We start from the raw sequence: 14,763 nt of genomic DNA, 5'->3' as shown, positions 1-14,763 counted from the left end.
TCATAAATTACCTTTAACAGCAAACGGGACCATCAGTGCAAAGAAAGACGTTTTTATATAGTTTTTATTACTGCTTTTGGTCTGGTCGCACACCCAGTCCGATTTTCGGTTCGCTCGTGCAGGCTCTATGGTCACATATCCGTATTGGTTGCAGATTTCAGTGTGGCGCTGCAGCGTGATTTGAGAAGCCTATCCCTCTAGGTGAGGGAAGGGGAGCGGGAGCCTTGTTTGAGACAGTTATTTGTCGTCACAATGACTGGTAACGAGGCTGAACCATCAAAGAAAAAAAGAGAATGCAATGAAGAAAAGCGAAAAGAGAGAGTGACTACGGGCGGGACGAGGACGTTGCCAAGCAACGTGTATACAATTTCACGAGAGCGAAACTAGACTGTGTTTACTCCTAAATGAATGAGCGGTTGGTACTAACACAACGTTTGCTTTGCTTCACCATCATCAGATAACCATTATCTGAAATAGTCATTATTTACATCAACAACACAAACACATTACCTCATCGTGATCCATACAAACTGCCGTCTCTCTTTCATTCGCTTTCTGTGAGGACACAGCTCCGTGAGAGAGGGTAGTTAGGTGACGCTGCTGCATCAACTCATTGCAATCAGGTGTGTACTGACTGGCATTAGTTGATGCAGTGTCAAAACCACTCTCACGGAGCCGAAAAGAGTCCTCACACTTTCAACACACGTACATGCACTATATTGCGCCCTTCTCAGTTCACACTCGCGCGCCTGGCACGAGCATTTGCGACAGCGGGCGTCGTAAAAATACTACCGCTTTTGTCCAAAGGGGACGCCAACGTGCCATCTTACTCGTAGTGCCTTTAATTACAAAAGATTTATTGGAATTTGGTAGAAATGTTGTCAGTTGTTGTAGTTTATAAAACCAAAATGTTCATTCTAATCAAACGTATGCCTATAAATAGTAAAACGAGAGACACTGAATATTTGGATTGGTCTCTTCATTTTTTCAAGAGCTGTAAATACTGTGGATGGGGAGATGCAGTATAGACAAAAGACCACCAGGTGACAGAGCTGTGTTGAGAATAAACAGTCAGCACAGGAGAGGGAAGGGCTTGAGCAGAGAGGGAGCCTATAACAAGAGAAAAGTGATCCTAAATGCTCCAAAATGACAAATCTGTTCAAAATCAAGATATTAGATCTGATAGAACTGTTTTAATCCTAATGCTGCACAGTATAAAGTAAAGAAAGTCTAAAATTTTAAAGATGCACAAAAACACGAGCCATGATTTGATTATTAAACAGTATCCAAAATAATAAGGATGTTTCCATGGAAGTATGTGTGCAGCTGTTCTTCCACTTGCCAGGGAAATAATAAAAAGTTGTTGCAGTCTGAGATGTAACTCTATATCTGTTCTCAAGTCAGATGATTTAAATAAATAATCCCACTGAAGGCTTATTGTCACACAGTTAAACTGTAAAATTTATTTTTCACACATGATGGGGACTGTGGATTTGCAAATTAGAATGAGCTCTATTAATGAATGCGAGAAAAACTTTTTTCAATGCTGCAATTTTTTTTAACCTGCCCTTTTAAAAGTAACTGTGTTTCTTAGTGTTAGAAGCAAAAAAGAGTAGGATGATAATCCTGTCGCTCTAGTAAAGCTGTTTTTAGCCTCTTAACGATGCTTGTGCTGTGTGGGGGACCAGTTACAGTTCAGCTGCACATCAGTCGGATGACCAGTCTGAAGGTGTGAGGATGTGATGGTTTACCTCAGTGAAGAGTAGATGAATTCTGGCTCTGGTGGCAACTCTGCGCACAAACAAACGGATCAAACAATTTGAGAACCTGTTGCATAACAAAGGACTTGTTTACTCCCAGGTCTCAGTAATATTCTGGACTCTTTAAATGGCTGGTTGATGGATACCAAACACATCACATCAGCAAATCTCCTCTAACCCTAACCTGTTCGGCAATGGATTGCATGTCATTTGAAATGTATATGACAAAATTACCCACAATAGCTCTAGGTGCTCTTAAATGAATGCACCATATTTATAGCATCTCAATCAAGAAGAAAATGTGCCTTAGTTCATGGATATTTTTTTAAAGGAATGCTCAACAATAAGAGTCTCACAGATGAAGAAAACAAACTAGAATCACTTAAGGAACTTTTCAAAGTAAAAATGTTAATGTTTAACACAAACCTTGGATCCATCTTTTGTCTTGTTATCTATGTCTGTACTTGACCACGTGATCACGTGGGAACAACATACACAGAGACAAAAATATTATTTAGTTTTTATTTGATCTGGTGAAATGTAAAACCTCAAAGCATTTTCTAAATCATCTGGTTTTGGATGCTTCACTAGAGAAAGACAACACATGAAACGCACAGATCAGATCAGAAGTGATGTTCTGTGGTGACAGCAGTGATGACATCATCATAGTCATCGTCCAATCCCTGCTCAGCCTGGGTGGGTGGGGCGGTTCCCATGGAGACAGGAATATAATTTCCTACAGTCAGAAAAAAATGTGGGTAATTCATTAACCCTGAAGAGTTCTGTTAGAGACAATTGTCAGTCGTCTACACCAGAGTGAGATAGACAGACAGACAGACAGAAAGGGGGATGTATGGATTGATAGATAGATAGATAGATAGATAGATAGATAGACATATGTGTGTAAGGTTGTTACCTGTGTGCCTCTTTCTATATAAAGACACCATGAGGACGGTGGAGATGCAGTATGGACAGAAGACCACCAGGTGGCAGAGCAGTCTTAACACCAGCTGAGTGGAGTCTGAGACGGGGGGCGGGTCTACTGGGGAAAGGGTTGGAGCTGTAGGGGGCATGGCTGTGGTTGTAGGTTTATCTGTGGAGAGAACCTGGTCAGGTGAACATCTGGATGAAATGAGTCCTGAAGACAAAGTAAAACCTCCTCACCTCTGACAGAGATCCAGCTTTCTGGAGACGATCCACTACCGTTGATGTGGCACTTGTAGAGGCCTTCATCAGACCTGGAAACATGGCGGAGGGTCATGTGACCTGCAGGCTCAGTCCTGATGAGGGAGCCATCTTTATAGAAAGCAGCTGGGAGGCTGGAGGGAGGGGTCTTTGTTTTACAGAGCAGAGTGACATCACCTCCCTCCATCACAGGGAGGACAGGACTCTGCAGGATCACTGGGCCACCTTAACACAGAGGCCGGTGTGTCAATTTATTTAAGCATATCTTCAACATATATTCTGTTTACATTGTTTGTTCATAAATAGTTTTAGGTATGTAAACAAAATGCATGTAAATAAAGGGGCCCACCATAGCTAGTATATACCCGTTTGCAGAGCATAGGCTGTGAAATAGCACTTGAGTTTTTTATTTTTTTATTTTTTTTATGGTTGGTGAGATATTCACTGATTTTGAAATCAAGCCTTCTCCACAGTCGCTAAATCCACTTTTGAGGGAATCAAAATTGCCTCTTCATACAAAACTCCAGCATTTCATCCATTTCCCCTCAGCTTCATCAACACTAACTCCACAGTCTGATCTTACCAGTGACAGTGATGTTGACGGGGTTACTGGTCGCTCCCTCTCTGGACTCACACCAGTAAACTCCACTGTCCAATGGGACGATGGGGTCAATGTAACATGAAGAACCAGCTGATCTTCCCCAGTCAGATCCACACTCAGTCCTGGTCTCTATGCTCATGTTCCTCCTCAGCATCCATCCACTAGAGCTGTCTTCGTCCTCACAGCTCAGAGAGACAGATTCTCCTTTAAACATCTGAGAGCTGCTGGGACTCACAGTGAAAAGAGCTGCAGGAAATTATATATATTTCAGCAAATTGACCAGTTGGGTTTCATAGTAAAAGATCCACATCAATGTTTTACAAACCTCCTAGGTATGTGAACTTAATCATGATTCCAAAGATAATTTCCTTCTGCTAACATCAATTCACCGTGGTTACTGCATTTTGTACATTTCAGGTTTCAAAGCTCGAATTACACTAGGTGAAAAGGCTTTAGGACCAAATCCAGGACTCAGGACTTGCAAAACAAAAACTTGGTCCTACCTTTCATGGATATGGTCAACTAAACTGTGGATGCTAAAAACACTGCATAAGCTCGTTCACATAGCTCAGAGAAACAAACTTTTCTTCAAAAAGCTGCTGGGACAGTTAAATTGTTTTTACAGTTACGCGTCTTGAGAAAATGTTTGGATCATTTCTTAAAACGTTTGTATGAGGATGGGGTTTGAATTCAACATCCACTCTGTGGTCTGTGTTAGTTCTAACTAAGCAGCACAGCATTGTGGTTAGCCCCAATAGGAAGTGAGACATTGATTTGAGGTATAATGTTTAGCACAAATGAATAAAAGGAACCTATTGTATTGCTTTCAAACGTCAACTAAAAACCTATTTATTTGTACAGGCTTTTGCCTAATTTGTTCTTGGGGCTGCTATGTTTATCACTGTATTGTTTTGGCCTTTTGAATGTATGTACAATTTTAATCTGTTGTTGCTTCCCATTGTGAAGCGCTTTGTGACCCTGGTCTGCGAAGGGCGCTCTATAAATAAAGTTTACTTACTTACTTACTTACTATCATTTAAGGTATGACCTACTGAACAAAAATCTGACATCTAGTAAGATTTCGGAAACGTAATCCACTGTGTGAAGTAAATAACTATGCAGCCGTCATAGAGGATATTTATTTACCTTGGTTTGTGGAGCAGCACAGCAGTGAAGTCAGAACTAAAGAGAAATTACAAGACAAGACATCTGTGTTTTCTACTGAACTGAAGTACTAGTGCACAGAAAAAAGACTGATTATTTTAAGTGCACATTTCTAAATGATTGCCGATGTTTCAAGGTAAAACAAATGGCAACTACTTCGACTGAAACATATTTCTAGCAAAGGTGTTTTTGTCAGTCAAGGTAAAGGCATGAGATATTGTGAAAAATCAAATACAATTAATTGGAATGTTTTATTTTGTTTTCTATGCTGCACCATTACCAAACAGATCAATGAATGTATTCTCTTAACTAAATCTTGTATACTTCTTGACGCTGTTGCATGTTATTCACTTTATCTCAACCAAAACACCAAAAGTGCTTTTGACCTAATCTTTGACGAAATGTGGAGACGAACACACAAACACATTAATAGTGTTTTACTCACCTTGCAGCCATTGTAACACACGTTTCTCCATTTTAGATCTTTGTGATCAGAGACCTGCACATCTCACCAACTAAAACCTACCTCCTTCCTGTTTGTGTGTCAGTGTCAATGTTGTGGTTTTTCTCATGCAGTTTGCAGGAAATAGGCTTTCTGCTTATTGCGTTACCACATTATATAGTGACACACAAATAACATCACACCTTAAAATGAACTAAATAAGGGACAAGTTTATACCTTTGGGCAATTAAGATTTAATACTACTTTGCCTCTCAACATAAGCAACCTCCAGTTAGGATGGTTCCACGTCTCCAAATGGGATCGTATTATGTTGTTGATCTAGTTGTCCTCCTGAGCCTCAGGCACATACAGACTAATACATCTATACTTTTGAGCAATTTAGATTGATAAATACTGTCCCAAACACTCAACACCCTCCCACATCGCTGACCTCGAGATGGGATCCGCTAATGTCATATCAACACTACTTATTTGAAGTCTCTTTTAAAAACTCACTATTTTAGACTTGCTTATTATTTTTATAGGTGACTACTAGCTTAACAGCTACATAGGTATTATCAGCTGTTTTATTGTTATGGTTAAGTATCTTGCCTTAAGGAGGCATGTTTGGTGTAAAGTGCATTGTGTAGCAGCTGCACATGCGCAGTTTTATCCCAGACAGAAACACATGTTGGTTAAAAGATGCAGAACCAGCTGAGCCCAGCAGATGGCAATGTTTATTGTGGAGTGGTTCATATGATCTCACAGCAGGAAGGTGAATATTCCATGTTGACTTATTTGTACTTGAACTATTCATATGAAATTTAAAATCTGGTTGATAATAATTTTTGGGTGTTTTCATGGGAGTGAATTGGACACCATTTTTTACCTTGGCTTTTTTTTTTTTTTTTTTTTTAACCTTTATTTATACAGGTATATCCCATTGAGTCCGAAGACTCTTTTGCAAGGGAGACCTGTTCCCATTTACACGTTACCATTCACACACCGATAGCAGGCTAACTATCGACATTCACACGAGGCAAGGTGGGTGAAGTGTCTTGCCCAAGGACACAACAACCATGACACAGGTGGCAGGGCGGGGATCGAACCTCCAACCCTTTGATCATCGGCCGACCCGCTCTACCAACTGAGCCACAGTAGCTTTGAAAGGTTCCATAATAAATCCACGACTACTATTGATGAGATTAATATAATTGAATATTTACTCATTTAAGATTTACCAGACCTTTATTTGCCATTTTCCTAATTCTGCCCAGGGGTGGAGTCGAACCAGCTACCTAGCAGCTCTACATCCTCCAGGTTTAAATATTCTATATTTTTGCATATGTTGCAAACATTTCAGTTCTTGATGTTTGTTCTTATTTAGAAAACATTTTTTACTTTCGGAATGAAATCACGAGTCTTACTAGTAATCTCAAGTGTTTGGTGTAAGGTGGTCTTCCCATTTACTGGGAAATGTATAGTTTATCATCTTAGTCGTGGCATTTGCACTTACTACTTTGGAAGTCCAATTAATAATTAAATTAATAACTATATCCAAATCCCCATATTTAGAGCTAGTATGTCAAGGAAAGTTCTACCGGGAAGATGACGGCAAGATGCATTCTCATGCAACATTAAAACATCCAACATAGTTGAACACAACTCTTTATTTACACAAATTAATCAAAAACACATTAAGAAATCTACAACATAATCTAGCCATCAAACCAAAAGATATGTTACTGTGGTGTAGGGGTGAGTTTGTTTCTCTGGGTTCTAATGTCCCCATATCGTTGTCTGTGCTCCTGGGATCTCTGTGTCTCTCATGAGGTCAGTTTGGTATCAAAATAGTTAGGTAACAACCCAATTACAAAGCAACAACAATAAAACAGTCCAGGGGCCGTATTCACAAAACATTTTATCTTAGCGCTAAGAGTACTCCTAAGGAGCACTAAAAGTTCTTAGTAAGGAGTCATTTCTTAAAACCTATTCACAAAGCTGATAAGACCAACTTTTACTAAGGAATGGGAGGGACTACTAAGCTAAGATAAGGGGGCGGGGTTGACCCTGTTGCTATGGATGACGTCATGTTCATACCTTCTATGCCCACAGTGATTGGCTGAAAGGGAATGAGAGCTAAGAGTGAATTTATGATAGAAACACTGTGGGAGATATCCATATCGTGTCGCTGTATTAAAGTTAAGAGTTTTTAATACAATTAATGACAAGTGACACTGATTTAACATGAAACCAAGATACTGCAGGGTTTCCCACACATTCGTTCACTATTAACCTATAGGCTACAATAGCGCCACATAGGTCTATTCATTTTACATTTTACAATGATTTGAATCGGGACAAATATCCTCATTGAACAGCTGCACGCCATGCACTCTCACTGTATTTCTCTCAACGGCGACTATGCAGCAATAGTCAGACAGCGACAAACCAGGAAATTCACAATTTGGAAACAACAGCCGGCGAAATCGTAAAGTGCATGCGGAAGGAAAAAGGCGAGACGCGCACCTATACAGACAGCGGACCTGTGGAACGGAGGAGATGCTGCGAAGCGCCACATAGGCTATAGGCCTACTCTAGTACGAAATGAAACCCAAACGTGACACCAACAGTAACTTTCAGCGCATCGTAAACCCAAAGCAACTGCAGGAAAAGGAACTTAATAAATATATATATGAATTATATGAATATAATACATATAAATGTGTCTATAGCCTACTTTCTAAATATAACTTCACTAAGATCATTAAACCCTCACAGTTATTAAAGGTACCTTTTGTTAAGCTCACTATCATTAAATCTCTCCAAAATGCCATCAAATGGTTGTCTGTGAATTACTCTTAGTGACTTAGGAGTCCTCTCGAGGACTCTTAGCTTTTCATAGATTTAGGAGCTAGTTTTAGCGCTAAAATGCTTTGTGAATTAAACTTATCTTAAAAAGTTAGGAGTCCTAAAATTAGGAGTGAAACGCCCCTTATTTTTGAGAGTTACTCCTAAATCAGCACGTTAGGACCTACTCTTAGCCTTAAAATGTTTTGTGAATACGGCCCCAGATCAGTAAAAGTACATTTCAGGTAAAATAATCTTAAACTAAGCTATGTGCTGTGTTAAAGCTAATTAGTTTCTCTGCCCAGTGGGCAATGCTTTCCCAGTTTTCCTTTTGAATATCCGGTAGCAAAAAGAGGGAGAGTTGCTGGGGAAGGTTCTGTTGAAGGTTGTGCAGAGCTTCTCAGGTTGAGTCCTGTGGTTGCTGCACTTAGCATGGCGGTTCTTCTTCCTTTGAGGGTTAACGGTGTTGTTAACTGGTCGGACGTTTTTTGGTTCCTTTTTGGTCGGCTTGCAGGCCTTGTGTCTTTAGTTGTTGGTTCAGTCTTAATGTGTATTCGCAGCCTTTTAAATATATTTTTCCAGACCTTTCTTGTCGTTTGTTATTATTTAGAAAACTAGACTTTTTTTCAGTTTGTCAACTCTTGGATCAAATCATTTTAATTGTGATGTAGTCTTGATTATTTGTATGTTCTTTGAATCTAAATATATATGATAAAATATGTTTGAAATCTTAAGGCTGTTGTGCCTTTGGAAACACTTTGCAGTTAAACAGTGATGGTGGTTCATATAGTCACAGTTCACACAGACACATCTTAAACCCTTCATAACAGACACTGCACATCACGTCATCTTGAAGTTAAGGAGTATTTTATTTGAAGTTACAAATAATTATTACATACATGGCTTATACTTAATTTGTTATATATGAACATTGAACAAACGATGGCTAGGACATTACAGTGTAATCATTGAAAAGTTATAGCAAATATGAAAATAGAAAAGACACAATAAGTACAGGTCCATTCTGACATATGAAAAATACATTATAAAAGTCTTTGTGTTGTCCCAGTATTTCTCTCCTTTCTCCTTTTGGAGCCGCGACGTGAAAGTTATTTTCTCCAAACCGCCGATAGAGTTCAGAATGGTGGGAGGAACAAAGCTTGTGTTCACAGCTTGTGATGAAATAGATATTAAATAAAGCTCTATTCACACAGGAGTTATTTACATGATGATGGTGAAAGTGATCACAGTGGTGATAGTTTCAGACGATTGCATCTGAATTATTCTTCATAGATCTTACACATTTCCAAACAACGAAACCTGTAACGATCAGCCCAACAACAGCTACTGCTGCTGCCACTCCAATATGTTTATGGGTGTGTTCTCCTTCCTTGTCTCCTCCGTCCTTGTCTCCTGCCTCCTTGACGTTCAGGTGGAAGCTGCTGATTAGTTCAGGACGGTTTCTCTCTCCGAGTCCTGTGTTGGTTTCCACTGTTACTCCACACTTGTATGTCCCAGTGTCGTTGGTCGAGACATTTTCCAGAATGACAGAAACGTCTCCGTCTTTCATCTCTGGATCCCTCAGCTTCACTCGACCTTGGTAAGATGGATGCTGGTAGTTTTCCTTCGACAGATTGTCTCTGTAGAAGTAGACGTATTTGTCTGACTTCAGTTCGGGTTTCCTGCACTGTACTAGTATGATCTTAGCGCCACTAGGAGCCCGACACTGAAGAACCACGTCCTGACCGGGCCTCCCTGTTACCTCCTCAGGATCTGAACAGGTCGCAGTGCTGATCAGCACGAGGAGCAAACCCAGGATTTTCACCGTTGACATGTTTGTTTTTAATATACACTTTTTTTGGTGTCAAACTCGAGTCCTGTGTTTTACTGTCACCGGAGATTTGCACGAAGACCGGCAGTCAATGTCGAGGAGAGAAGGATTTTACATGTAGTGGTTCATATTCATTCTTCAGACCACACATTAATATTCTTAATTTTAACAGTCAACTGAGGGTTTTTAAATATCTGAGACTTTTTCAGATTGTCACAGTTTCAGACTGAAGTCTGTCGGAGATTTTCACGCAAACTGGCAGTGTAGTGCTAGGAGAGTAGGGACATCAACGGGTATTTTCATGCTTTTCCCCGAGCTGGATTTGAACCCAATTCTCCGTCTCCAGTCATCGGACACTTTTTTGGTTTCAAACTCAAGTCCTGTGTTTTACTGTCACCGGAGATTTGCACGAGGACCGGCAGTCAATGTCGAGGAGAGAAGGATTTTACATGCAGTAGTGGTTCATATTCACTCTTCAGACCACACATTAATATTTTCAATTTTAACAGTCAACTGATGGTTTTTAAATATCAGGACTTTGTCGGAGATTTTCACGACGACTGGCAGTGGAGTGCAAGCAGTGTAGGGACAGCAACGGACATTTTCATGCTTTTCCCCGGGCTGGATTCAAACCCGGGCTGCGGGGAAAAGGACTGTCTCAGAAACAGGCACTCTACTGGGTGAGCTACCGAGTGGCTCCACATTCCTGAGGCTTTAACAGGACTAAATATTCAACACAGCTCCACAGTCACACCGTGTCTACGTTCACTTTTGATTGGTTCAAAAGAAGCAGGAAGGGGAGGCTAGAGGGAGGAGTGGAGAGTGCCTTTGTAAACACTTTGCAATTAAACAGTGATGGTGGTTCATGTAGTCACATTTCACACAGACGCATCTTAAACCCTTCATAACAGACACTGCACATCACGTCATCTTGAAGTTAAGGAGTATTTTATTTGAAGTCACAAATAATTATTACATACATATCTTATTTCTAATTTTTGTTATACATGAACATTATACAAACGATGGCTAGGACATTACAGTGTAATCATTGAAAAGTTATAGCAAATATGAAAATAGAAAAGACACAATAAGTACAGGTCCATTCTGACATATGAAAAATACATTATAAAAGTCTTTGTGTTGTCCCAGTATTTCTCTCCTTTCTCCTTTTGGAGCCGCGACGTGAAAGTTATTTTCTCCAAACCGCCGATAGAGTTCAGAATGGTGAGAGGAACAAAGCTTGTGTTCACAGCTTGTGATGAAATAGATATTAAATAAAGCTCTATTCACACAGGAGTTATTTACATGATGATGGTGAAAGTGATCACAGTGGTGATAGTTTCAGACGATTGCATCTGAATTATTCTTCATAGATCTTACACATTTCCAAACAACGAAACCTGTAACGATCAGCCCAACAACAGCTACTGCTGCTGCCACTCCAATATGTTTATGGGTGTGTTCTCCTTCCTTGTCTCCTCCGTCCTTGTCTCCTGCCTCCTTGACGTTCAGGTGGAAGCTGCTGATTAGTTCAGGACGGTTTCTCTCTCCGAGTCCTGTGTTGGTTTCCACTGTTACTCCACACTTGTATGTCCCAGTGTCGTTGGTCGAGACATTTTCCAGAATGACAGAAACGTCTCCGTCTTTCATCTCTGGATCCCTCAGCTTCACTCGACCTTGGTAAGATGGATGCTGGTAGTTTTCCTTCGACAGATTGTCTCTGTAGAAGTAGACGTATTTGTCTGACTTCAGTTCGGGTTTCCTGCACTGTACTAGTATGATCTTAGCGCCACTAGGAGCCCGACACTGAAGAACCACGTCCTGACCGGGCCTCCCTGTTACCTCCTCAGGATCTGAACAGGTCGCAGCGCTGATCAGCACGAGGAGCAAACCCAGGATTTTCACCGTTGACATGTTTGTTTTTAATATACACTTTTTTTGGTGTCAAACTCGAGTCCTGTGTTTTACTATCACCGGAGATTTCCACGAGGACCGGCAGTCGATGTCGAGGAGAGATGGATTTTACATGTAGTGGTTCATATTCACTCGTCAGACCACACATTAATATTTTAAATTATAACAGTCAACGGATGGTTTTTAAATATCGGAGACTTTTTCAGATTGTCACAGTTTCAGACTGAAGTCTGTCGGAGATTTTCACGCAAACTGGCAGTGTAGTGCGAGGAGAGTAGGGACATCAACAGGTATTTTCATGCTTTTCCCCGAGCTGGATTTTAACCCAATTTTCCGTCTCCAGTTATCATACACTTTTTTGGTTTCAAACTCGAGTCCTGTGTTTTACTGTCACCGGAGATTTGCACGAGGACCGGCAGTCGATGTCGAGGAGAGAAGGATTTTACATGGAGTAGTGGTTCATATTCACTCTTCAGACCACACATTAATATTTTCAATTTTAACAGTCAACTGATGGTTTTTAAATATCAGGACTTTGTCGGAGATTTTCACGACGACTGGCAGTGGAGTGCGAGCAGTGTAGGGACAGCAACGGACATTTTCATGCTTTTCCCCGGGCTGGATTCGAACCCGGGCCGCGGGGAAAAGGACTGTCTCAGAAACAGGCACTCTACTGGGTGAGCTACCGAGTGGCTCCACATTCCTGAGGCTTTAACAGGACTAAATATTCAACACAGCTCCACAGTCACACCGTGTCTACGTTCACTTTTGATTGGTTCAAAAGAAGCAGGAAGGGGAGGCTAGAGGGAGGAGTGGAGAGTGCCTTTGTAAACACTTTGCAATTAAACAGTGATGGTGGTTCATGTAGTCACATTTCACACAGACGCATCTTAAACCCTTCATAACAGACACTGCACATCACGTCATCTTGAAGTTAAGGAGTATTTTATTTGAAGTCACAAATAATTATTACATACATATCTTATTTCTAATTTTTGTTATACATGAACATTATACAAACGATGGCTAGGACATTACAGTGTAATCATTGAAAAGTTATAGCAAATATGAAAATAGAAAAGACACAATAAGTACAGGTCCATTCTGACATATGAAAAATACATTATAAAAGTCTTTGTGTTGTCCCAGTATTTCTCTCCTTTCTCCTTTTGGAGCCGCGACGTGAAAGTTATTTTCTCCAAACCGCCGATAGAGTTCAGAATGGTGGGAGGAACAAAGCTTGTGTTCACAGCTGAAATAGATATTAAATAAAGCTCTATTCACACAGGAGTTATTTACATGATGATGGTGAAAGTGATCACAGTGGTGATAGTTTCAGACGATTGCATCTGAATTATTCTTCATAGATCTTACACATTTCCAAACAACGAAACCTGTAACGATCAGCCCAACAACAGCTACTGCTGCTGCCACTCCAATATGTTTATGGGTGTGTTCTCCTTCCTTGTCTCCTCCGTCCTTGTCTCCTGCCTCCTTGACGTTCAGGTGGAAGCTGCTGATTAGTTCAGGACGGTTTCTCTCTCCGAGTCCTGTGTTGGTTTCCACTGTTACTCCACACTTGTATGTCCCAGTGTCGTTGGTCGAGACATTTTCCAGAATGACAGAAACGTCTCCGTCTTTCATCTCTGGATCCCTCAGCTTCACTCGACCTTGGTAAGATGGATGCTGGTAGTTTTCCTTCGACAGATTGTCTCTGTAGAAGTAGACGTATTTGTCTGACTTCAGTTCGGGTTTCCTGCACTGTACTAGTATGATCTTAGCGCCACTAGGAGCCCGACACTGAAGAACCACGTCCTGACCGGGCCTCCCTGTTACCTCCTCAGGATCTGAACAGGTCGCAGCGCTGATCAGCACGAGGAGCAAACCCAGGATTTTCACCGTTGACATGTTTGTTTTTAATATACACTTTTTTTGGTGTCAAACTCGAGTCCTGTGTTTTACTGTCACCGGAGATTTGCACGAAGACCGGCAGTCAATGTCGAGGAGAGAAGGATTTTACATGTAGTGGTTCATATTCATTCTTCAGACCACACATTAATATTCTTAATTTTAACAGTCAACTGAGGGTTTTTAAATATCTGAGACTTTTTCAGATTGTCACAGTTTCAGACTGAAGTCTGTCGGAGATTTTCACGCAAACTGGCAGTGTAGTGCTAGGAGAGTAGGGACATCAACGGGTATTTTCATGCTTTTCCCCGAGCTGGATTTGAACCCAATTCTCCGTCTCCAGTCATCGGACACTTTTTTGGTTTCAAACTCAAGTCCTGTGTTTTACTGTCACCGGAGATTTGCACGAGGACCGGCAGTCAATGTCGAGGAGAGAAGGATTTTACATGCAGTAGTGGTTCATATTCACTCTTCAGACCACACATTAATATTTTCAATTTTAACAGTCAACTGATGATTTTTAAATATCAGGACTTTGTCGGAGATTTTCACGACGACTGGCAGTGGAGTGCGAGCAGTGTAGGGACAGCAACGGACATTTTCATGCTTTTCCCCGGGCTGGATTCGAACCCGGGCCGCGGGAAAAAGGACTGTCTCAGAAACAGGCACTCTACTGGGTGAGCTACCGAGTGGCTCCACATTCCTGAGGCTTTAACAGGACTAAATATTCAACACAGCTCCACAGTCACACCGTGTCTACGTTCACTTTTGATTGGTTCAAAAGAAGCAGGAAGGGGAGGCTAGAGGGAGGAGTGGAGAGTGCCTTTGTAAACACTTTGCAATTAAACAGTGATGGTGGTTCATGTAGTCACATTTCACACAGACGCATCTTAAACCCTTCATAACAGACACTGCACATCACGTCATCTTGAAGTTAAGGAGTATTTTATTTGAAGTCACAAATAATTATTACATACATATCTTATTTCTAATTTTTGTTATACATGAACATTATACAAACGATGGCTAGGACATTACAGTGTAATCATTGAAAAGTTATAGCAAATATGAAAATAGAAAAGACACAATAAGTACAGGTCCATTC

General features: G+C 40.8%; 1 protein-coding gene across 1 annotated transcript; it reads right to left on the bottom strand.

Annotated features, from left to right (window-relative positions):
* Positions 1–2,374: 2,374 nt before the first annotated feature.
* Positions 2,375–5,246, bottom strand: LOC307269152 (Fc receptor-like B). Its single transcript, XM_080051998.1, has 6 exons — positions 5,156–5,246; positions 4,693–4,728; positions 3,529–3,792; positions 2,925–3,170; positions 2,677–2,853; positions 2,375–2,496 (listed from the first exon to the last, which is right to left on the bottom strand). Exons 1-6 carry the CDS (start codon positions 5,184–5,186, stop codon positions 2,384–2,386), a joined length of 867 nt encoding a protein of 288 aa, XP_079908124.1. The 5' UTR covers positions 5,187–5,246; the 3' UTR covers positions 2,375–2,383.
* Between the last annotated feature and the right edge of the window lie 9,517 nt (positions 5,247–14,763).

The sequence above is a fragment of the Ammodytes marinus genome (genome assembly GCF_949987685.1).
Source record: "Ammodytes marinus genome assembly, chromosome: 23".
Classification (NCBI taxonomy): Eukaryota; Metazoa; Chordata; class Actinopteri; order Uranoscopiformes; family Ammodytidae; genus Ammodytes; species Ammodytes marinus.
Note: the sequence above shows the minus strand (reverse complement) of the source record. Positions and strands in the feature narration are given on the sequence as shown.